Source organism: Hordeum vulgare, chromosome 5H (genome assembly GCF_904849725.1).
Source record: "Hordeum vulgare subsp. vulgare chromosome 5H, MorexV3_pseudomolecules_assembly, whole genome shotgun sequence".
NCBI classification, from domain to species: Eukaryota; Viridiplantae; Streptophyta; class Magnoliopsida; order Poales; family Poaceae; genus Hordeum; species Hordeum vulgare.
Genome location: NC_058522.1, coordinates 254,844,229 through 254,870,110, shown reverse-complemented (window position 1 = coordinate 254,870,110; position 25,882 = coordinate 254,844,229). Strand labels below are relative to the sequence as shown.

The 25,882-nt window shown below is 43.2% G+C and overlaps 1 protein-coding gene and 1 long non-coding RNA gene across 2 annotated transcripts; both read right to left on the bottom strand.

The window, feature by feature from the left end:
- Nucleotides 1-6,189: 6,189 nt before the first annotated feature.
- Nucleotides 6,190-14,331, bottom strand: LOC123399216 (cyclin-T1-4-like). Its single transcript, XM_045093644.1, is given in 8 exon segments — nucleotides 6,190-6,505; nucleotides 6,507-7,344; nucleotides 9,083-9,237; nucleotides 9,327-9,502; nucleotides 10,586-10,720; nucleotides 11,724-11,805; nucleotides 12,373-12,620; nucleotides 14,139-14,331. Coding segments are annotated over 7 exon segments (1,770 nt in total). The 5' UTR covers nucleotides 12,609-12,620; nucleotides 14,139-14,331; the 3' UTR covers nucleotides 6,190-6,357.
- Nucleotides 14,332-19,831: 5,500 nt separating this feature from the next.
- LOC123397693 lies at nucleotides 19,832-25,638 on the bottom strand. The gene is made up of 3 exons (XR_006610001.1): nucleotides 25,597-25,638; nucleotides 25,385-25,456; nucleotides 19,832-19,915 (listed from the first exon to the last, which is right to left on the bottom strand). It is a non-coding gene; the product is annotated as an uncharacterized LOC123397693 (long non-coding RNA).
- Nucleotides 25,639-25,882: the final 244 nt, after the last annotated feature.

Below are 25,882 nucleotides of genomic sequence, written 5' to 3'. Positions count from 1 at the left end.
TCTGCCCATTTCATGGGTTTTCCAAGTCTACATTGGAAACCTTCTCCACCAAATTCCAAATTTGGTGTCCAAGCTTATTTTCATCTATTATTTGATCATGTTAAGTTTTATATCAATTGAAGTCCATCCGGTTACCTGACACTCATCAAACACCTTGTGTGCACTCACTTTAATGGCTACTTTGGCCCCTCCCACTTTTACCCTTGAGCTCAATTTTCTACCACAGCTCCGTATAGTTACATTTTACCTCCAGTAGCATTTCCATGACCTCTGGTCAATTATTGTAGAGAGGCCCCTTGTAACTACCTCTCATTTTTACCCTTGGGTCACCATTTTTACCCCTCGTGTCCCACTTCTGCTTAAGCCAAAGCCCCCACCTCTTTCCAGAGAGTCCCTAGCATCCCAAGGCATCATTTCAAACCAAGATATGGCATGCTCATGTGGGGAAAATGAGCAGCACATCTACAAGTTGATTTTCGGTTGAAAAGTAGCTTTGTACAACAAGTACTAGCTACCCTCCTTTGCTAGAGCTGAAACTTTGCAGTGGTGTAGTCCTTCCATACCAGATGGTGCTAGACATGGTTTCACCCCAATTTTGTCCCTTTGAAAACCACCTTTGCCAGCCCTAAGTTTCCTGCTGGAATCTTAACCACAGCCAAAGCCAATTCAAACCAGCTCCAATTTGGTCCAAACTCCACCAGTGCATCGTGGCACACATGCCTTGCATGTTTGACACCTTGCTCTGGCCAGAGGTGGCTTTGGACACGTAGAAGGGGTGGTGACCACCACCCTGGCCTGCAATATGGGTGCTCTGCACCTTGCTTCCTTCCTCCAGGCCGTTTCTAGCCGATTTAACTTGTCTCGGTATGTCACAGCATCTCATTTTGACCGTTCCAAGCACTTGCATGCATCAGCTAGCCTCCAAGCTCCGTCTAGGGTGCGTGGCATCCATGCACAGGGAGCTCCCGAGCTCTCTCTCTCTCTCTCTCCCTTCCCCTCCCTTATCTCTTCTCCCTCGAGCCACAGTTGCCCTGCATCTCTTCCCCTCTCCCTAGTGCACCTACAGAGCTCCCCTCGCATCCCAAGCTTCCTCTTCCCTCCCATGGCCGTCGTAGAGCCGCCTCGGTCTCCCTGCAGCCGAGCTTGCCAAGCTCTCTTGTACCCTCCTCCGGCTGCGTAGGGGTGCCCCGGAGACCCTGCTAACCCTCTGGGCCTCCCTTGTTGCTCCTCCCTCCTTCCCCATCGCCGGAAATCCTCGGTCGCGGCCGGCCCTTCCCCTGCAACTCATCGCGGCCAAAGCCCCTCCTCGGGCGCCTCCCCCGTGGAGCTAACCCCCAGGGAGGAGTGGCGCCTCGCACCGCGGTCGACGGTGGTCGGGCCACCGCGGGAGGTGGCCGGAGCCTCGGGGGCAAGCCCCAGCCGCTCTCATTCGAACCTGCCTCTCCCCACTGCAAGGGGGGTAGGGGAAGGTCATGACAAGGGGGCCCCCTGTTAGCAAGCCAACGTCGGGCCCAGACGATAAGTGGCCGCGCCCCAGGCCGAAGAACGTCTCCCCCATGTGGAGGCGCATTCCTGTGAATGCGCCTTCGACGTGGCTAGCCTGCCCGCGTGGCTGAGCAGCCGAGCCGGCCCACCTCCCTCTCCAGCGCCCTGGGCATAAGATAGCCCGTGTGGCTGAGCTCCTTTTACTCATTTTTCCTTTTTGTAGAACTTCAAAAATCTATAGTTAAATCATACGAGCTCCAAAATTGATGATTCAAATTTCTGCAGGTCCCTAAAATCAAGACCTATCCATATATGTGCATTGCACATTTTCCCAGAAGACTTTCTATGGGAATTAATATTCAAATGCCCATTTGAATATTTTAAACCCCACCTTTGTAAAATCCTGTAGGGTTCAAATCAACTCCAAATGGAGTGATTCCAAATTCCAGAACCTTCTAATATCATTCCCCATTTTTGAAGCCTTGGTCAACATTTTTGTATGACATATTTCTGTTGCAATAAATAAATAGCTCCCTTTTGCTATTTATCCAGTATTGAAAAATCCCTAGTATATTCATATCAACTCAAAATCCAGTGAAACAACTTCCTAAATATTTCTAAAATTATGCTCTGTTAAATGGGTGCCTCCACTCATTTTTACCATGGTATTTTCTGTAGACTTCCTTTAGGATCACCTATTCCTTCTTTCGTTCATTCAAAATTCTCTGATGATCCAAACCTCCTATGGCAAACTTTAGGTTTTTTCTTATGACCAGAGAGGTCCAAGAAAAATATAACTTCCATTTTATAGCACTTCATTTCTGCTTGTTGTTGGCTTACTGTGTTGTTTCTGACGTTAGTTGACGGAGTACTCGGAGTTGGACCGGAAGACCTCGAAGATCCCGACGACTTATGTGAGCAAGGCAAGCAGCCCTTTGACCATGTATGAGCTAATACTATATTGCATGCTAGTAGAGAAAATATTTTCATTGCATATGATCATAAGTATTCGGTAAATCACCGATATGATGTTACCGATGGCTCCTCCGGAGCACTTGCATTTTGAGCATGATCCTACCATCTATGAGGGTCACGCTAATACCATGTTGAAAAGTAGAGCTAAGCATAGTAGAAGCATGATCATGATGATGGTATATATCAAAGGTTTATGAAAACCCCGTCGGGTGCCACTAATGCCCGAGGGTGATGATGAGTTAGGTGGCCACTTTTGGTGAAGTGGTGCACCGGGTGTATTTTGGTGTGAGTGGTTTCGGAAATGGGAATAGATTTATGATGTGTCGACCGTCCCAACCTTACATGTGCGACCACGTTACCCCTTTATGGGACGGGGCTTTGTTGATTACTCTGGCCGGTGCTAGCAAAGAACCACATTACTAGTGGCGGGAGTGATGTGTGGTCACTCTCGTGACGGGTCGTGCCAGGTAGGACGACTATGTCGTTTTTACATGTTCCGGGCACACCGTTGGTCCGAGATAGCCAGATATCCAGATAGTCAGTGGCTCAGTTGTACCTACAACAGATAGCCACATATACAAAATCCACGGCCTCCCAACAGTTATCGTCTCCGACAGAGATCCAGTATTCAAAAGCCATTTCTGGCAGGAGCTTTTCAAAGCATCGGGCACAGAACTGAGACTCAGCACAGCTAACCATCCTCAGACTGACGATCAGACCGAGAGGGTCAACCAATGTGTGGAAACTTTTCTGCGTTGCTTTACACAGGCATGCCCTCGTCGATGGAGCTTCTGGATACCCTTGGCTCAATTCTGGTACAACAACGCTCACCACTCAGCTATCGGCATGACACCATTCAAGGCCGTGTTTGTGTACGAACCGCGACATCGGGGGCTTTTGGCGGATACTGCTTGTTCGGTGCCAGCACTCAAGTCTTGGGTCGAGGAATGGGAGACAGTGCAACAACTTCTACAGCAACACCTCAATAGAGCAAAGCAGCTGATGAAACACAAAGCAGACAAGAAGAGCTCCTATCGCACTTTCAAAGTGGGTGATCAGGTTTATCTAAAACTACAACCGTATATACACACTTCGGTGGCACCTCGGGCAAACCACAAGCTGGCATACAAGTTCTACAGGCCTTTCCCAATCATCTCCAAGATCAACGAGGTGGCATTCAAGCTTCAGCTCCCTCCTCAGGCAAAAGTGCACCCTGTTTTTCATGTCTCCCTACTGCAACGCGCCCTCACCCCTGGTACGACTGTAGAAACTCATCTTCTACATTGTTCTGATGATCTCATTGTTCCCATAGCATTCCTTCAAACTCGTTGGCGCAAGAAGAACGGAGGCGTGCGTGAACATGTGAAGATTAAGTGGTCTAATTTAGAGGCGTTGGGCGACACCTCGGAGGACAAAGCTAGCCTCGTCATGAGGTTCCTGCATGCGGAAGCTTGGGGTCAAGCCTCGACTCAAGAAGAGGGGGATGACAACATACCTGCACGGCGAGAACCACCGGCCAACGACACCTGCAGCCCTAGCGCAAGGCCCGCACGGCTGAGGAAGCCCAACCCCAATGTACATGGCCCAGCCTGGGTCCATTGAGGCCGGCCCAAGAGAGTATAGCCAACCGCTACTTAACCTCCCGCGCGCGAGGAGCACGGCATCCAGAGGATCAGGCGGCGGCAGCTTGTTTTCCCATTTCTTCTTCCTCCCCGAACCCTAGCTCGATTCGTGTACTTCCTCGTATGTAATCGCGAGACTCTAAGCTACATCTACCATAGAGAGTATATGAGCAGACCCCTATCACTTGCTTATGAGAGAATGCATGCCGCTCTCTGAAGCTGTGCGCTTCAGTGTGGGTGGCAGACGCAGTAACGATGGTGTTGTAGTTGTAAGGTCTTTGGTGTTTGAATGATGTCTGTCAGTTGTGGCGTACCTTTGCTTGAAGATGTGAAGCACGGTTCACCATACTCTGGTGGTCAGACATGAGACCTGACCAAATAATAGATGATTGATATGTATCGCATGTCTTTTTACGTGCAATCATTCATGGTTTTCACTGCAACAAACGTGTCATATACATACGTAGGCATCATCATCTTCAGCAATTATTCATGGATGTTGGTGTCAACATCTTTAGTCTTGACTATCGCTACATCACCACAGGCACCACCACGCCGCCCCGAGCAGACACCTCGTTCCGGCTCAACAAAGCCACGGCCCACGGACAACAGCGATGCCATCACGGCAGCACGCCTGCAACTCCTCACGGACTCCCGAGATAACTTTTTTGTCGAGCACATTGGATGCGTGCACTAGGAGCATCATCCAGCACGCCGGAAATTGTCCCGTCATCACGTTGATCCATCAGTGCGGGCTCACCTCCACCACCTGGACCTGGTTGCCAGCACGCTGCATCGGACCGACATCTCCTTTTTCGAGCACCAAGCGTCAATCCGTTTTTAGCTGATTATTATCTCTCCGCCCGTCCAGCTACATTTTCTCTACCAGCGGTCTATTACGCCCCCTCATTCCGGGCAATCAATCCACCTATCACCGGCCAGCCTGGCCTTGAACACGGGCATAAGGAGGCATGAAATACGGTACTTTTTAGCGGACCATACTTGCAGTCAAAAACCCCTTGTCACGCATCCCCAAACATGTTTCAACGGTACAGATTACGGGAGCAGCTCGACTCGGGAGGCAAAACGTTGCTTCCGAATTGCTACTACTTCACGATTGCATCCTCCGTTGTGGCACTAAATTCATTGCTTTTTTCAAGGTTGCTACGTGTTCATAATAAAAATATAAAGTTACAACACCATACGTACAACCAACGAACACAAAAGCGAAAATAAAAATATAAAGTTACAACATCATACGTACAACCAACGAACACAAAAGCGAAAAGAAAATTTGTCCCCATACAACTACAAAAAGGACCCCAAAATAAAAATAACACAATCAAGTCCTTGGTGGTCCTTCTGCATAGAAAAGCAACCAACCACCATCATCACCCACCGTTAACGAAATACCACCGAAGTGGAAGGGGACGAAGATCCATCACAACCAATTCCGAAGGAGCACCATCACAACGAAGTCGCTTTGTGAGCCAAAGAACACGTCCACCGAGATAATTTCCAATGTAGCACGTCGGCTGGGGGACATCCCCGTGCCACCTGCCGGACTTCAGCATCACCGTCATCATCCAATGCAGCAAGGCTGCCTGCCGCCGTCCACCAACCCAGCACCGAAACAACCATCCTCTCCCATAGATCGCCATCGCCGCTCCTGATTGGAACAGCAACCGCCGACCCAGACAAGGAAAAACTAGCCTCGCTGATCCAACTAACCAAAGAGGAAAACGAGCCATCGATATAGCAACGCTGCCCAGGAGAACACCACCGAGATTGGGAAAGTCAAGGCAGATTTATTCGACGGAGCGACCCTGCCAACGCCATCGAAGCAGCGCCTAACTGCTACCGCAAATATATCCTTTTGAAATTTTGAAACACAGATTGAACATTGGATGAGATATTGGCTGAGAAGAATGGAAAGCTCGGAACAAAAAACATGTGCAATCATGAGGTTTGTCCAAACAAGCCTTAAATACCGCAGGAGAAGAATTGGGCTACTGGAATTACGAGCATTCCTACAGCGCATAAAATCAAGTCATCAGATTCTGCTAGCAGGAGATTCCTCAACAGAAAAAAAAAATGGCTCCCCCAGTAGATCCACAAACAAATCTCCATTGCAACTTGCAATCAGTTGATGGGTTCCAAAAACATCTGGGTACAAACATGAAGACCTGGATGTCTCATCAACAGTCCACAGAGCAGCTACATTTCCAGTAACACGTGCCTATGCTCGTACCAAGAATTCTACCAAGTGTAGACTCTAGAACATCAATTCTGGCCCATCAACCTTCAGGTCGAGGCATTTTATGTTTTCATGTCTACCAACAAGCTGAGCACCATGGTGGCTCACGCTGTGCTTTGGCGTATCACTAGGATGCTGCGGCTTGTGCTCGAAAGCATCATTTCTTGGTTGGAGACCGCTCATCTTTAATGTTCACCAGAACCTCAGCCTCTTTTGCAGTCTCTCGAACATTCTGCTCGCCATTATTGTCCCCATTTTCTGCAACGTCATCAGCATTACGGTGATCCTCTTGATGCACACTACAATGGTCCCTCTCCTGCTTGATCTTCTCATCCTCAACAGCCAACTCCACACCATGTTCTAATTCCCTCTCAAGTAGGTCGTCATCATCCATCACATCTACCTTCCTAGCAACATAACCCTTCGAATTTCTTCGCTTCTCCAAAGCTGCCTTTACCTTGTCCTTGTCAATTTTATTCATGGCATCCATCATGGAGGATGAGACACTGGGATCACCACTGTTAGTGAGATTACCATCTCTCGATTCACTGGAACTAGCATGCGCTGGAAGAGGCTTCTCTTCTTCTGTTGGAGTACCAGGTTTGTCGCTGGGCCTCGAACTTATCGGCAAGGACTTTGTGCCATCATGCAAACCATCCTTTGTACTAGTATCAACTCTACCTCCACTCTGACTACTTATTTTGTCGTTTTCATGGTCACCATTGTCATTTTGAAGACTTCTGTGGCTACCAATATGCTTGTGTGGCTTTGAGCGCTCAGCACCATTATGAATTGGAACACCTGTTGGTGTAGAAGCACTGGAATCTGACTGTTTGGATGCTGGATGATGCACAACAGGAGGTTCCTCAGAGTTGGCTGCTGTTTTTACGGAGATCCTTTGATTAGGCACACCAGCTGAGCTACCTTCAGCTTCACTCCCATTTGTTGGTTGTGACTGTACAACACGGTTTTGCTCATACAGCTCTAACATTTGATTGCTAACCTCTGCAATCAAGAGATAAAGAAATGCATTAGTACTAGACGTGAATTTTATCAGGCCATGTTACCAAAGCTCAACTACAAATGAACTGCTACTCCCTCTGTTCACAAATATAAGATGTTTTGGATATTTTAATATGGACTATATACGGACTGAAATGAGTGAACAACACACTAAAACGTGTCTACATACATCTGATTCACAAAAAACTTACAATATCTTATTTTTATGAACGGAGGGAGTAAAAAAAGAATCAAAGCCTAATGAACAAGGAATACTATGGAGCACCATTGGAACAGACCAGATTCTACAATACCAAAGATTTTCTGGAACCATCAAATCTTCAAGCAACTCACTGAAATCATGCACTTTATGGTTTCCTGTTTGTAAACAGTCGGGTGCTCTTAGAGCATGCACAGTGGTTGAGAAGGCGGCCTTTTCTTAGCTATCTAGAGATGATTACAAGACATGTTATACAGTGTATTATCTTGTAATGTTGTCTCTAGTGATTAATTTTTGCATGCATATAAAACAATGTAGTGAAAAAAATAGGAAACGTGTGTAAGAGATGGCATCCACTACAATGGAGAAAAATATCTTATCTCAAGCGTTAAGAGATCATCTCTTAGTTTTCTTTCTCTTTTTTTGAGAATGAAATCATCTCTTAGTTGAGAGAAGGCTAAGCCCTTTTTCCACTTTTCTTTCTTCCATGTCAGCAATTATCCTCCATGACATCTTTTAGAAAAAGGCCGAAATCACCCCATTGTACATGCCCTTATAATCTTTATTACGGATATTCTATTTGGCACGTACAGAGGAGATTAAGAGTGTATTGCCAGATCTGTGAACCATTGAACTGGCTTAACTAGTCCCATATGAAGCAATAGTCACTAGAAAAAGTCAGAGCTTGAACGCGTGATAGTATAGTAAATAATTCATAAAACTGTGTACAGCAACTATACCATATATAATTAGACTTTGGCTTTATACCCAGCACTAGCATAATGGCCGCGTTGCTATGGAACCGAAAACTGGTTGCAGTTGTATTTGATTAGTAGCATACAACAACCAATGCACTTGTTACTTGACATCATAAAAAGTACTACACCATAATCATAAAAGGGTAACACCATAGTAGTTCAACCAATAGTACATGTCATAAAAAAACATCATCGGCTCTTACTTTGTAAAATCTAACAATTTTATGTACGAAAAAGCAGTCTGAGGAAATGATCTGAAGTACATTGACTCAAATGGAATTTTTATTGAACTCACTTTGCGCTATCTAGTAATTATTAATAAAGCATATTGAAATGATAAAGGGGTATAATGGACTGATCTATGTGGTACATGAGGAGCGGGAGTACGCACGCCCAGGAGTATAGAATCATCTTCCTTAGCTAGAATGAAGCAAGACACATCCAAATGGTTGTTTAACAGGAAAGTTTTGTACGTGTTCTTATTTTTAGCTACTCAAAACAAGAACGGCACCTACAAAAAGATCAGTTTCACACTTCCAAATATTTTCACAAATGTCCAAGTCATTGTACACTTTAATTCTTTCTTTGTACCCCAAAAATCCAGATGCCACAGGAACACATAACAAGGCGAGTCCCTGGTGGTAAAATATCCTAAACCACAACAGTAGTCACTGTACAGCAAGGGAGCTAGAAATACAAAAGGCACAAACCAAACAAAGCAGAAGGAAATTTTGAATTACTGACTTTGCATCCAGGAACCAACCTTCCAGCTGTCTTGGTGTCACATCAAACTCCTGATACCAAGCCTTCTCACCGTCATCTGGAAGAAATTTCACTTTGAGAAACTTACCAGCCAAAAAGAGAGCACCTGCTGCAATAAGATGGGGCTTGAATTGCAGACAGAGTGAAGTGCGCAGCCTGTACAGTATACACACTTTTACAGGTCTAGTAGAGATATTAACTGAATACTGGTATGGCTAATAAGAACAAGAGTAGCATTAGCATACCCATCATTGACAAAATTCCAGGCAACCTGAGGAAGCGCATTATGAGTAATCTTGAATTTTTTTATTGTTTCAACCAAGGGCTTGTAAGGATGGTGCACATTAAGGTCAAAACCAAGTGTTGCAAGTACAACTCGCTCCCCAAGTAAAATGAGTTCCTTTTGCCGATCATATACTTCCTGCACAAGATAGTAGTAGACAGTTTGTTCAAGCATTACTCCTAGAGGAAATCACTTTGAAATAACTATAAACTGGTGCAGAGAAGATGTACATCGACAGAATATAAAGTGTACCGATACAATGGAACCTTCAGAAATATGTGGTAACTATAATAGAAAAGATCTGCATCGACAGGCAAAGTGTTCTGATACAGTGGAGCAGAACCTACACAAGCATGCACGAGACCACAGAATGAACTACCAAAGAGTTATTATTATTATTATTTCAGTGCATTGACTCACCCAAGTTAACACAGCAGATATTAATTTTTCGAACAAGCACAAATTGAAAATGGAAGCATGCAATGGCAATTATTTATGCCCGTCCTCATTTTATTTATTTACTTTTTCACAAAATAAATCATCATCATCACCAGAAATAATTAGGAATCAACATTTGTAGCATGTAGACCGCAAAAGTCACAAAAACCAACGCAAAAATGGATCTCAGAGGCATGCATTACAAAACTGAGAAGTACACATACATCAATGATTATGATTAAATCATAGTAGTCAAAAAACAAGTCTACAACATCCACCAGAAAATACTTTGTTTGCACATCATGGAGCAAAATTACTTTATACTCGATTCGCACCCAACACATCATAGAGCGAAATTACTTGCTTATACGGGAAAGGACATCTGTTATTTTTCCTTGTATCAGCTAAATTAGAGAATGGCAAGATCGTACGAGGATATAATTCCTATGATTCGGCACTCCTTCGTAAACAAGAGAAGAACCAAACATTAGCCGGGTGTTGATTGTAAAATATGTAGCTGGTATACTTCAGCAGATGATGATTCAATCAAAACAGTTCCAAAATAAATGATATACTGATGACAAAAGGTTGGGATTCTGATAAATGATAAATACAACCAGCCTTCTGCTGGCTATGTTTCTGATGTTATTTTCTGTTATTGTATCAGAAAAACAAGATTTATAGGGTGAAATCAGGTCAGGCTACAATTTTTGTAAAGGGAAAAAGGTTCACCAAAGAGCAGTCCATAGCAAAGGAAGCATCCAATTGGATCCATTACATTACCCTCTGCTTGATTTTCTGACCAGCAGCAGGATCCTTTTTATGAATAAGCTCATAAGAAACCAGGATGACATCCTTCAAAGGCCTAGGTGTTTCTTCGACTTTTCCAGCCAAGAACATGCAAACAGTAGCGATTGTCTGTATGGATGTTAGATTCAGACTCCATTTGCCCATTCGCCATGAAAAAATAAGAGTAACTGCATAACAAATAGTATACTTCCTCAGTTCCTAAATATAAGACCTTTTAGAGATTCCGCTATAGAGTACATACGGAACAAAATGAGTGTAGATTCACTCATTTTATTCCGTACATGGTGCATAGTGGAATCTCTAAAAGGTCTTATATTTAGGAACGGAGGGAGTAGAATACTGATACTCTGTCAAGACGTATAGAGGAAAATCACACCATTACCACTTCTGCTGCAGATAAGAACACAAGAAATCACATGCACTCATATTTCAGTAAACACGCTTGGTACTACTTCATCGATGCAATCAAGTTATATATTTTAGTTGCTCTGAATTGTATTAAGCAAATATAATGAAACACTGAGTAGTGTGATTTCAGATGCTTTCGCGTGCAATAATTTAAGAGTGTCTGGGCCTAAATCAACTGTGCTAGGTGTTTGAGAGCCGAACCAGCCAAATCATTCATGATAAACCCTTAACCCCGCATAATTGATCAGATGGTGTGTCCACCTGTGAACTGCTATTTAGTAACATAACAAGGTCTCGGGCTCTTCTAAACTAAAAATGCCCACAGAGCACCAAAAGGATGTACATCTGTGCATCTTATCCTCATAGAAAATACCTACTTTTTATAACCACCCCCTAGAGTTCACAAAAGTATAAGTTGTTTTGACATCTACGGAGTCTGCTGCTAGCTTCAGCACCAACTTCTATTGGACTGGAGAAGTAAGAAGTGTATTATAAGCTATTAATGCCTCTGTATGCAGAGAACAATCACCAAACTGGAGAAACATGGAGATAGAAACTATTTGTTATTTTTATTCAAACTGAACTATGAGGCAAAAACAGAATAGCATACTCAAATAAAGTATCTACATGTTACGAAGTTAGAAGCTGCACTTCATCAAATATTTAAAAATTGCACTATAGTTAGTCATTAACTAACACTTACTCGTCTATCATTTTTTGCATGAGATTGACGAAGGTAAAAGCGGTGACAGAACACAATAGATGTAGCAATTGTCACTTGTGGCCTACATACAATGAAAAAATTCAGCATAAGCTGACAGTATAATTCCAGCAATCGTTGTGGCATTATCTCCACATGTCATAAAAACTAAAGATACGAGCACAGCATTTTTTATCGTGATTGCCTCAGTAAAGAAAGTAGTGATCTAAACGCTCTTATATTTCTTTATGGAGGTAGCATTAAAGATATGATGCGTAGCATGGAAGCCTTCAAGGGCCAAAAGAAATAAATGCATACACACATGCACTGCCCAAAACAATTCTAAAATGCCAGACCACCATCATACAGGGCATATCTTCAATATATATCTTAACATTTCATATGATATGATAGCTTATCGTTTTTATGAAGAAAAAATAGCCAGCAGTTCATTTGGAAAAAAATGGGCTAGCCATAAGAGTGCTCCATAATTAAGTAAATATTATCTTATCAGACAATATAAACACATAATTGTGAAATATTTAACATCTGGTTGGGTAAGTAGCAGCACTCAATTTTTTGGAGAAGTAAGGGGTAGTCAGCCAACAGCTACAGCATCAATAAATGCATAAAAGGACATAAAATAACTTACACTTTGAGCCGCATCCCCAAATCTTGTAGATAAGTGCAATACGATTTCCGAAGGTAAGTCTCTTTCTTTAAATCAATGCCATCCCTCTTGGACGGAGAATTCTCTTCTATTTCCTTTCTACTGAAATACCATGAAGCACTAAGTTTGCCAGCTTTCTTATTCCCACTCTTTGTGATTCTGTAGGGGCTATTTTCTACAATTCTGTGATGTGAAGAATCACTTGGCAGCATAGCCATGTAAGATCCCAACTACATTCAGCACACAATAGTATTAGGACAGTTGCTGAAAAGATACATGATAACATGATATAAATACTGAGAAGCATAGTCCTGTTGCCAAGCTAAATAGTAAAGATCAAATATAGCTGGCAGATAGCAGGGCCTGCTTGCAACAAATAAGTCAGCACGCCCAACTGTTGGCAAGAATTTGTCTAGTAGAACCTGCCGTTACAAATGTATGCAGGGAACAGATGTACTGGATCGTAATTCTATGGGCTAGGGCAACTGACATTTAGAAAATAAGCAGTTTAGCAGTTTCTGCAAATCAAAATTACACTGGTATAAATAATCCACCCTGTTAACTTCCCAGATGTAAATGGCATTAAAAGCAGAAATTGCTAAAAATAATTACTATATGAACAATATAGGTGTGATCAATCCCAATGTCTAGGATAACAATCTTGCTGTTATCTACCAGCCAAGGGTATCCACTGGTTAATAAGGACAGCCCGGAATTAATTATTGACCAATAGTAAATCTGTGAGCTGGTGAACCCGTGAATGACCAATTTACACACAAATAACCATTACCCCTCGATTTTCTTGCTTCCTTTATTCCAACCTGCCACTGGCTATCTGTGTGACTCAATTCTTTCTGGTCAAACACATTTGCAGAAAACTGACATTCAAAGATCTTTCCAAACCCTGGCCCTGTTTCGAGCTTAGAATCCTACTGGACATCAGAATCACTGGCCAAGTGTTCGTAGGCAGGTAGGCAATATTTGCAGAATTTACACCCCTGCCAATAACCATTGGACATCTGTTAGGGCTCGTTTGGTTAAGGGGGATTGGGGAGGTTTTGGGAGGAAAATTCCCGAGAGGGCCAGAAACCCCACAGATCCTCGGGCGCCCATTTGGTAGGAGGGGTTTGCTTAGCCCAATCCCCTCCGTTCCCCTTCAATCCTCTATCCATGTGTTTCAAAACCCTCCTCGGAGGACTAGTGAAAGCAAAGCCCCGGGGATTTGAGAGGATTGGGTGGAACAAAGGGATTCACCCAATCCCCTGAAATCCCGCCCTCTCAAAACCTCCCCAATCCCCCTTAACCAAACGAGGCCTTATTGTGGTATCAAAAGCCCCAAAGCCCAGCAAGTTGTTTATTTTAGCCAAACCGAAGCATGCAGTAAGTGAAACAGATCTACATCCGTCCAAACCGTAATCTGAATCTATCATATCCAACAAAACATTGACCCAGACCTAAGAGACCTCGCAAAACAAAAGTCAGAGACCATTGGATGCGCAAGATCGCAATTTGAACCCATACATCTCACCAAACATCGAAGTATTCCGTCTCATCGCGGTATCAACCAACAGCATCAAACCAGGCAACCAGCACGCCCTAGGGTTCCGAAAGTCCAACCTCCCATTGATCGATCTTTCACCTCCTCCGTTGGCAAATCAGAACAATACTCCGGGCAATGCAATAACCAAGAAATAAAGGACTTATATAGGGAGAAGAAACATGGATTGGCACTAAATGAATGGACTGACCTCGTATGCCTTGACGCAGCTGCGGACTAGGACGAAGGCAGCGAAGCGGGAGCGGCTCACAGGGTAGATGGTGCCGGAGAGCCGGGGCGACGGGGCCACCGGGAGCTACCGCCAGGCTCGACGGGATGCTCGCCCTCGCTGCGGCGCCGCCTCTCCTCGGTGTCGGGCAGATAAAACAAGAGTAACAGAACCCTATACCGGTGCGGTTTTCTTTCTCCGAATTTGTATCTCCTTCTCTCTTTTTTGTTTTTTAATACTAGTAGCAGTGTGCACGTGTAATCGAATGAAAAAATGATACGTAGAAACACGTTGTACAGATGCATGTGTTTATTCTTGTTCAATGTTATCATCTTCCTTTCAGCAAATACACAAGTAATATTACAACACAAAGCATATTTATACTTGTATATTATTAACATTACACAAAGTTGAGACAGTTATTTTGGGACAGAGGGCTATCCCAAAAGTAATGTCAATAATGTACAAGTATAAATGTGCTCTGTGTTGTAATAATGTACTTGTACATTTATACTTGTTCATTGGATTTTGACATTATAACTTTGTACATTATTGACATTATACACTTAGAAGTACTCCAAATTTTCTACTACCCAATTTGATGCCAAATTTGTCTGGTGGTCAACAGTGGAAAAGAGAAAGATATCCACTAAAGCAAGTGAGGTAAAAAAAACTCCTTTGCAGGGACGAGCTTCTGAAGGCCCCACCTCTTCCAATAAATCAAGTGAGTCTGTCCGCTTGAGAGAAGTAGATCTGGGGTTTTTCACTGGCCTTGTAAGCTTAATTACTTGAACCGTCTTGAGTGTATTTACATTTTTTTAGTTCTTCCTTTTGCATCAATATTTATGTTCAATTATGTTTGTTCATTGGATTGAGCGCCACTTGCTTATTTCTTGCATCTTCCTAATCCTAATTGCTTTTTTCTAGTTTTCGGACGCAGTTATCTACACAGACTACCTTCTAGGTAGTACTACATGAACACCAATTGTATTCAAGAGGGTACCATTTTGGTACAAACTAACCTTGTTTCCTCATAATACGAGTATTAGACAAAACAACATCAGTGTAGACATGACTAAAATCTATATATATCCCTCTCATCGACAGTAAGAAAGCAACGGAAGGATACACTATCAATCAAGACAAAGCACATGAAATATATTCTTTAGGAATGATCGAGTAAATAGATGAACAGAAGAGAGCACACCATGCACAAACACGAAGGTCACAATCAATCAGTAGCAGACAACATCAGAAGGACCACAGAACTGTAGAGCATAACACATATTAAAAAAGCAAGACATTTCAGGAAATGGTAACAAAGGAATTAATACAAATAAACTGTCAGCTTTCTAATTTTCAGGTGTTCGCAGCTAAAGGGTCATCCTAAATATATCATTATCTAACCACATGAATAATTGCTAGGATGTTTTACACACAGCTTTTACTAAAATCATACCAACCCTACCATGCATGCTCTCACTTCACCAGTTCATCTACTGGACACTAAACTACCAAAGATCTACCATAAATATTGGCATTCATTAGTATGCAAATCAGATTTGCTTTCAAATAATTTTATCAATGTTCTTCGATATCACTGGAAAAAAATACCCTCCATCACTTGATTTTCCCAACGGTAAAAGCCATTCAAGATACAGTATGTCTGAACCATAGCAATAATCCAGTTCAATGTGCGAATATACCTACAGTATTAGATAAGAATGAAGCAGCCAAATATAAATGACAATCTAAAACTATACATGTATATGCTCTTGAAACACATAAACTGAATAGGAAATCTAAGCCCACCACTCAGAGAAACATGTAATGGAGCAACCAAACCATATTTAGAAGTATTGGACAACAAAGAGCAAACTATTAGCATTATTCCAAAATCTATTATTCCGTAGATATATGATACATCCTTGATAACTGAAAAGCTATAATAATCACACAGGATGGTTAGCTTGCTACATCTGTGATTAACATTCCTGATATACATGCATTAGAACAAGAAACGGTGTGCCGGTCAACTTTGCAGTTTGCAACGTCTTAACAAAAAAAGAATAGTGATAGAAGACATACAAAACCTGCATGACATATTGTCCTGCATAAGTTTCTTTATTTGTAGAACTCTGACCAGAGTCCACACACTTGAAGCAGACTTCAGCTAACAACAAACTTAATATGAAGCTCCTTGCGATGGATTAGTAAAAGGAATAATATTCCATCTCCATGGATCAATAGCCCGGAAAATGGCCTAAATGCTACTCTAAATTGCACTCCAACTGTATGAGATTACCAGTGAAAGGGGACATACTGCACCAGCTCTCTTTGAATTAGACTCGAACTCCCTCTTCAGATGGAGTCCACAAAACCTGCAAAAAGGGACCAATGAACCAAAATAAATCCCACAGATCAAATCTCAAAATCGAACCAGGAAGAAGATTAATGGACCATCACGGCATACTGAAGGTAGCCATCTCGAGGTCATCTCATCCGCCGGCGACGGGGAGAGAGAGGCGTGGGCGACATCATGCGGGCTGAGGGGGTCGTGGTAGGTGGAAGAGGAGGCGCTCCCACTCGGAAAGGGATGAGCAAAAGGTAACTTGGGATTTGGAATGGGGAGGAGCGAAAACTAACTTATGGACCCGTGTACATCGAGTTCGACGGCTATGGCTTCTTCTCTGCAGACTCCCTTGACGCACTGCCTCTTCCACTCTCGCCGCAACACAAGGACGATCTTGGGGATTCATGGCGGGTGGCGTCCGCGTTGGCAGTCCCATGACAGCAACGCGGCGACCGAGGCGATCGGCGCGGTGAGCGGGAGGAGGCGGGGCGAGCGGCGCGACACGGCGTCCTGCGCGACGAGCGGGCGAGCGAGGTGGGGCGAGCGGGGGGAGGCGCAGCGTCCTGGGGAGGCGGAAGAGCGGGGCGACCGTGAGGAGGCGGGCGAACGGATTGACCGCGAGGCAACGTGGGGTGGGCTATTAGCGCTAACGAAAACTGCTTAGTTTTGTTAACAAAGTAGACAGACCGTGGATTAAGAGTATGGAGGATTTAGATGTAAAGATGGATCTGCCCTCTCGTGTTTTTAATAGTAGAGATGGGGTGTTTTGTTTTTACCTGTTCTTTTGCCCCTTAGGCTATATGGGTTTTGCGTCTAGTTCGCCTTATAAACTGGATTATGGTTTTTGATTTGGTCTTCCTCATAAACCGGATTTCTACCTGGTTTCCCTTAACAGGCACATTCCCCCCCCCCCTCCCCCGGCGACATGTTCAAAAATAAATAAATTGTGTTTGTTTCCAAGTTTTAGTTTGACAGTTTGCATACACAAATTCCACTTGATTTATGACAAAAATATACAGTTTAAAACAGGATAATTGAAGAAATGATGTACCTAATTGGGGAATCCAAGACTAAGAACTTTATCTCTTGTCTCGCGAGCTTCACATATTCCTTTACAATCATGTGAATAACTGCTTCCTTTCCTAGTTCAGTCCATACCGTGGAAACGAAATGGTTAGTTATTTGATGATAATCGACATAATCCATGTCTCAACGCATTATATATTTTTATTAACCTGGTATTCTAAACGTAACTTAAATGGAAATTGTATCTTTGGTATCACCCACGACTGGATTCTAAGATTCATGACAATCCTCTCAACGGTGAACCAAGAACCATACACCCATCAGGAACATGGAGGGCCATGACAGAGGCCAAGTGATGCACATGTACCACTTTGATTCTAATGATGTACATATGGTATAAAAACATTTCCAGTTTAACGAAGTACATTTTGCACCGCATTACTTGGCCATTCGTACAAGTCTTTACCTATTTAATCATTAGTGTAACAAAATCCAGTTGTGCACACATTTGATTTGAGCAAATATTACCTTCTGGTTTTGGTAGACTGCAAATATCTCTCGTAGAGAACTTGCAGCAGAAGAATCTATTTCAATGTGTGAGGTGCAACGCTATCTCGGTACAGTGCTAGTTAAACTCCTTAATAAATAGCAAAAAGTACTGTTACAAATCTCAATATGTAGGAGCGCCACAACCATGAATATGTAGGATGCATGTTGACAACTACATACCATGAATATGTAGGAGGGTCACAACAGAAAAGGTGCTACAATGGCTCATGGAGGAAATCTGAAGAAGATAATCATTTGGGTTTAGAAAGAGGCGGAATACAAAGAAGATAAACATTTTTGGTTCAGAAAGAAAGACAAAATCTAGAGGATAATCATTTGTGGCCATTTTGGTTAAGTAGATAGCCTCAAGCTTATATAATCCAGAGCTTTGCATACATTTACAAATAAAATATTAATAGCAATGCTAATTGTCTAGTCATGTAAAAATATGGAAGTTGGTAGAAGGTACAACACATGATTGGATACAATTTTGTCTTTTAGTAGTGCAAAAATTCTAAGCAAGCACAAACTGCACACAAGGTGTGTCCCAACTACAGGAGGAAAAACTCACATGCATTCAGGCACCAAGGCGCATCTACTGTTCCATTGAACATCCTCGAGTGTCACTGCTACAACAACCTCGGCAACATCGGTGTCCTTCTCCACCACCTCACATGCATTCTTCCCATGCTTCAGCGCAACTAACCAAGACCAGCTCCTCTCTTTCCTAACATCAAACGTCTGGCCAAGGAGCAAGGCATGCTGATCAAACAAGGTTATATAGATTGCAAATTTAATATTTGTCATATTACCTCTTATATTTCTGAAGCAAGGAATCATACCAAAAAAGTATAGATATGATCTTTGCAAAAATAAGATCAGTAAAGCAATGTAACCCACTAAAGATGGTGGAGTGGTGGTGATGACAGATAGATAGATATAGATCACCCCATGATGTACTCTCATGATCATTTCAGCTGCATCTAAGCATCACTCCTCGTTGAACAGCAGCTTCCATCTCCTTGGACTCAGCATGCGGCTAGGCTGTCAAGGACATGAAGGAAAATCAATATAAACCAATTGATGACCAATACACACCGGTCATTAATCTCTATCTTAATCAGCTTTGGTGATTCTGAAATTTCATGTTGCATATACATAATGATTTATGCTTCTGTTGTAATAGGGTCACTTAGATGTTTAGGTGGGAACTGATAAACCGCCGGTGTAGATGTTCAGATGTTTGAAAATAAGAGGGAAAACTGAGAACGCCAGTCACCACCTCATTGGTGAAGTTAATTATACATGAGAAACCACTCTATCCATCACACCTCCAGAATCTGCAGAGGATCCTCGTGCAGGAGCAAGGGAATCAAGCTCATCAAAGAAAATTACACATGGGCGTGCTGATCTAGCCTGAAATTGACATCGACAAACTGAAAACCTAAGTATATGTGCATATTTCATGTCAAGTACGTGCCTTGTGCAGATGGATATACCTTCTCAAAGATGTCCCTGACATTCTTCTCTGATTCTCCAACGTACATGTTTATCAGTTCTGGACCTTTTATGCTAAGAAAGTTTAATGAGCACTCAGTTGCGACTGCTTTCGCGAGTAATGTCTAAGAATACAAAATAAAACATCCTAGTGAGCATGTATCATGATGCTGTTGGATACAGCTACCTCTTGACAAATGGTAATGAAAACTCGATTCAAGAAAAGTATAAAACTCACTACACTCACCTTCCCCGTGCCTGGAGGTCCATATAACAGGACACCTGATCGCTTTGGCAATTTAGAAGAAAAAAGGGGCTTGTACAACAAAGGTAACTTGTAATGCCCCAAGAGTGTAACTTGCCTTATTTGGAACTTTCTGGTTGTGGGTTCATCTTGTCAGTGCCATGAGAGATCAATGCATGTGTTATTTCATGTGATGTCACCTTGTCTTGTTTTCCTTTGCATTCATGCATCCATTCATCCATGCCTATTTGTGTTTGTTGCCTTGTGATCATGTGTATGCGGTGTGATGACATGTGATGATGTGATGATGATAGGTGATATGATGTGGGTGTTGATTGAAAGTAGGAAGCACTATGTGGATTGCAATAGGATTCAAAACTTTCCCTTTCTCTATTTATCTCAAGCTCAAGATTCAATTGCTCCTTCCCTGTTTCAAAAATGCCCATGCTTTAGTATGATTTGTGGTGGATGTGATGCTATGGTTTTAGTGATTTGAAACCTTATTTGAGAGGTGTAAATATTCACAAAACAGTGGATTTAATTATGTTTTGTAAATATTTATATGCTCCAAAAATTCCTTTTTCATTTTATTTAAATAGGTCATAATCCCTTATGACCAGGGGCATTTTTGTTTTATTTTTAGCCTCAACAGATTTGCCTGTGCTTTTGTTTTGCTTCTGTTTATTTCGTAATTAGAAAACCCTAGAGGGTTTTATTTCTTTCTTATCTGGCGCCTTCGAGTGAGCTCTCTCCCACTAGCCGGCCCAGCTTCCCTCGCGCGCAGCCTTCTCGTGTAGACGGTGTTCCCCTTCCTCCTCCTCCGTCAGTTCGTCACAGAGAGAGAGAGAGAGAGAGAGAGCCAGCAGCAACGCCGTCTCACGGACGTCGAGGCCGCGCGTCCCTCGCCTCCTCCTCCTCCATAAATATCCCTTGGCGCCCGTGCAAGGCCTAGGGTTCCTCCCTAGCGTCGCCACCTCTTTCCCCATCTCCTCCTCCCTCTCTGTCGTCGGCAACAGGTAAGAGAGCGAGCTCCCCGCCATTGTCGTGACTTGATGAGGTCCTCGTCGTTGCTGCCGTGGCTCTGTGTCCTCTCCAACCCCTTGGCGAGCACGCGGGACCTTCAAGAAACCCGTTCCCGTAGCTAGGAGGAGCAGATCTGCACTGCTACCACTACTTCGATGACGGCGACTTCCTCTCCGACGATCTTCCCCGACGCGGCTTCTTCCACTTCTTCCTCTACCTCCTCTCCGGCAGGCACGACGCCCTCGTCCAGTGGGTGAGCCCAAGCCTTCCTTCCCCCTTCCTGTCAATAGATCCAGCGCATAGGTCCGTAGCTTCGTCACCGTTCCCCTTTCTGTCGCCGGTGCCGCCGCGCAACGTGGAGCCGTAGTTATAGGCATCCTCGAGGGGAGTTAGATGTAGAAATGGAACCTTGGGATCCCCTACTCCCTTCCATCGACGAGCCGTAGGCTAATTTAGTGTGTAACACCGGCGAGGTGCTTCCCCTGTTCCGGCCACCGTCGGGCAGAGGAAATACGAGAGGGGATTCTCAATAGAGATACCTCCCCTACTTTGTTAAGATCCAAGCGAGTAGCAGAGTGGTAGGTGCGTTTTGGTGCAGTGGGCGGTTGTGGGTTCGAGTCCCGCAGCGCGCACCCCTTTTGCTATTTGTTTTTCGGCACAATAACTTTAGAGAGAGAGCATACCCTGCTCCCTACTCTGTTCCTGTCAAGCCAGAGTGTGTAGTGGAGTGGTGTTAGCTGTTGTTGGTGACCAGGGGGTCTTGGGTTCGAATCCCCCCATTCCTTTTATTTTTTGTTGCAATTTCCTGTTTTGTTTTGCATTTTGTTGCTTGAATAGTGTTGTGGTAAGCTTGGCACCTCATGTGGTATTTATTTTAGCTCACAACCAGTAGGTTGCCTTTGATTATTTTTGCTAGCTTGGTAGAAATGCATGTGTAGGACTTTGGTGCATATGTGCATGTGTGAGCTAGCTTATATATGATGTGTGTGTTAGTATGTGTGTGTATGCACTAGGTTGTATGTGTATATGCATGTCACCATGGTGATGTGGTGTGTTACTCATGTCATATGATGAGCTTAAGCACTAGTGTTCGCAAGTGTGTGGTCTATGTGTGTGTGTGGGTTCCCCCCCACATACTTTGTGTGTAGTGATGTGATCTTGTGGTGTGTGTGTGTGTGTGTGTGCATGTGTGTGTGTCACACATGCCCAAGGTATGGTGTGCCTTGATAAGCCCATATGTGCAAGTTGTATGTGTAGGTGTAGGAATGCATGCTATGAGAGTAAGATAGTGTGTGTGACTTAACTAGCATGTGTAGGAGATTGTTATATGTGTGCTTGATGTAAGTGTGTGTGTGGTGGTGTGCTAAGGCACATGAACATGAGGTCTACCCCTAAAGTGCACCATTGGATATGTGAGTGTGTGCAAGTGCATGTGTAGGTGATGATCTAGTAGGATGCATGTGATATAGCACTATTCATCCCCTTGTGGTTCCATGTTTATTTTCTTCTTAGCTTTGTGCCCATTTGTTCTATGCAAGTACCTAGGTATTATATATGTTTTTGGGGTAGAATCATCCCAGGAATCCATTGGTGGAATCAGTTTTGCCTTTGGAACACTTTCTCGGAATGTCATATTTCTGTTTTGTTCAATGTTTAGAGCTTGGTTCCATGTGATGTGATGAGCCCAAGAGGTTGATTCCTTGTTCTGGCATTAGAGGGTGACCCCTCTATAGCATGTTGGTTTTGTTTCATGCTTAGGAGTTCATATGTGCAAGTTGTGCCTAGTCAAAGTAGGCATGTGGCTGAAAATTCCAGTTTAGTGAAAATATGTGATTTTCACTAAGTCTGAGAAACTACTTATATTTTCTTCCCGTGTAGTTGTGTTTGCAGAAGTTCATGTGTTGGGAATTAGCCCTTGCTATCAACTGAGAAGTTGTAGCTTTTGTGTTTGTGTAGCTCTCTGTCAATTTTTATTCCATTTGGTGTCCTGTAGATATTGTTTTGGGTGCTGTCAAAATGCTTCAGAGCATAAACAACTAGTGAGCATGTGAGAATTTCACGAAGTCCCTGAAAACTGATATTTTTGTCCAAGTTAGCAGATGTAGATCTTTATGTGTGTAACTCCTTTGTATTATGTTTTTTCTCATGCTTGTAGAGCTTCTGAATAGCTTCTGCCACATATTTTATTTGGCACATTTGGGTGGCTTTAGGTGCTTTGCATGTAGCTCTCAAACTGCTATGTTGTTGTTTAGGACATATTGTATAGTTTTGATGTTTTGATGCTTGGGAGTGCATAGTTGATGGTGTGGTGATATTCCTTGCACCACCCCATCCATACTTGTTTGTTTTGTGATATGGCAACCTGGGAATACCATAAGTATGCCATTGGAGTGTGTTGTGATGGATTTGATCCGTAGGACTCCACTTCTTGTTTCGTTGTTTCCGGTTGATCCGTAGCTCCGTTCGTAACGTTCTTTATATGTTTTTACATCGTTTTCGCGTGATGAATCTATTCATGTCATCCTAATGCATGTCAAGATAGCTTAGAGTGCAGTTCTGTCCAGAAGTTTGTAGTTCTTCTCATGCATGTGCTAGTGACTAGAATAGAGATGCATGTTCATCCTCATCTCATGCATCATGTGCTTGTTGCATATTGTTGTGTTGTTGTTCATTGGATGCTATTTTTATGTTGGGTAGCACCGGGATCAGAGAACGAGTACGTGGATCCGGGAGAGTACGTGCAGGACGAACAAGAGCAGTTCCAAGCCGAGGACATCACATGCAAGATGATATGACCTTGATTCCATCTCTAGACTTGTTATGCTAGATTCACATTTCCTTCGTCATATGCTCGCTGCCTACCACTGAAATAATTGCCTCCTGATATTGCCATGAAACCCAAACACTATCCCCTCCTAGCAAATATTGAATGGCTAAGTAGGCTTGCTCAACTACTAATGTTAGCGTTGCTAGTTGCAGGTGCTTTGTCTCATGTGATAACATGAGTTTGATATCATTATGTTAAATCTGTTATTTAATTAATGCACCTATATACTTGGTATATGACGGAAGGCCTATCCTTTTGCCGGGTGTTTTGTTCCGTTATTGCCGTCATAGTTTCCAGCTACCGGTGTTTGATTCCATAACTGATCGCTCCTAACATGTTCGGGGTTGTTATGGGACCCCCTTGATAAATCGCGTAGTGTTAAGACTTGTTCGGCAGGACCCAACATTAGTTTTAATCTGCTAATCACTTAATAATAATCTGCATAGGGAATAGCTACCCTGAGGAATTAATCAACAACCCGTGCCAGTGCTCCTCATGAGTGTTGGTCCAAACCAGAGCACTCTGCGGGGCCAACTCAGGGCAACTTGAGAGATTTCTATCAAGCCACTGTATGCGTCGCTCATCCATCGTGTCCTGAGACTGAGATACGCGACACTTATCGGGGTCGTCGACACGATGAGAGGTCCTGCTAATCTTGTATTAGCTTAGCGATATATCTTGTGTATAGGAATCCCGGTGAAGCTTTGGTTGTCCCCAGAGTTGAGGTTTTCCTCTAAGGAATCCGACGAGATCACGAGATTCGTGATAGAGGATTACTTTGCGGCCCGTGACCGTTTGTGATGGACTAGTTGGAGCACCCCTGCAGGGTTTAATCTTTCAGAAAGCCCTTCCCGCGGTTATGTGGCAACTTGGAATATTTGTTAACATCCGGTTATATATAACTTGAACTAATCCAATAAAATTGCCAACCGTGTGCGTAACCGTGACTGTCCCCTTTGAAGACCTCTCTTCGATCGGGAACACTGTGGGGTTATGATTGATGTAAGTAGGTGTTCAGGATCACTTAGTGATCAGCTAATCATCGATCGCTAGAATAGACCACCTTCAATAACTTGTTCTACGTAATTTAGCCACCATAAATGCTTAGGATGCTGCAACCTAAACACTGAACCTTCCTTACCTAATAACTTGACTAGTTCTGGCACTGAGGTCATAGATTGCTGAGTCCCTGTGGCTCACTGATTACTTCAACACCGCAACAGGTACAGGCACGCCCGACACAGATGATCCCGATGGCACACAGCTAGCGTGGCAGTACGATGAGGAGAACGACCGCGTGTACGTGAACTATCCAGAAGACTGAGGCATGGTCGTGATCGTGGGCAAGCATGCATGGTAGCATAGCCTTTTCTCATGTTATGTAGTCCGTAGCAGAACTACCTTGTATGAATAAATGTTTGATGTAAACTCTGTTATTATCTATGAGATGGCAATGAATCCCTATTTGTCATTCTATTATTATGTTTGTGCTATGTTATCGTGCTTGCGAAACGCTTAGATGCGCTTCTTTCCATTTTGGGGCCTCGATCCCTAAATCGGAAAGGACCGCATCCTAGTCGTTACATAACTAAATACCAACAAAAGAGAACACAAGTTAGTAGTGTCAAACCAGATCTTCTGGAACCAAATCTTATTTGCATCGACAGAATACAATATCTTAGCTCAGAGATGAATCAAGTAAAATTTACCTGAATTGTATCTAGAATAACCTTCTTCACTTCCTCAAGCCCACCAACATCCTCCCATTTGACATCAGGAACCTATAGCACACAAAAAAACATAAATCAAGGACTTGCAGAAAGCAAGCTACAGGTAACATGTATGGTTTCATGTGTTGTACACAGATGGGCCTGAAATCTAGAAGATATAAGATACTGGAAGGAAGGGATTGTTTTTTTACTTTTGGTGTACCCAATGCAGCACGATTCCTTTTCTTAGCCCGTTCTAAGGAAGAAAAAATATCCTCTTTACAAAAATGATTTTCTTCTTTCTGAGTGGTAGAAGAGCTTGCAGTAAGGGCATCCTCAAGCTCATCATTGCTGCTTTTCTCCAATGCAACTTTATGTGCAAATGACACACCAGCGTCTGCGACCAATGCAAGTATATCCCTAGGCATGAACCCAGACGTTTGCACTGATATATCTTTTACAAACTTGTCATCGATACTCTAAAAATGAAACCATATA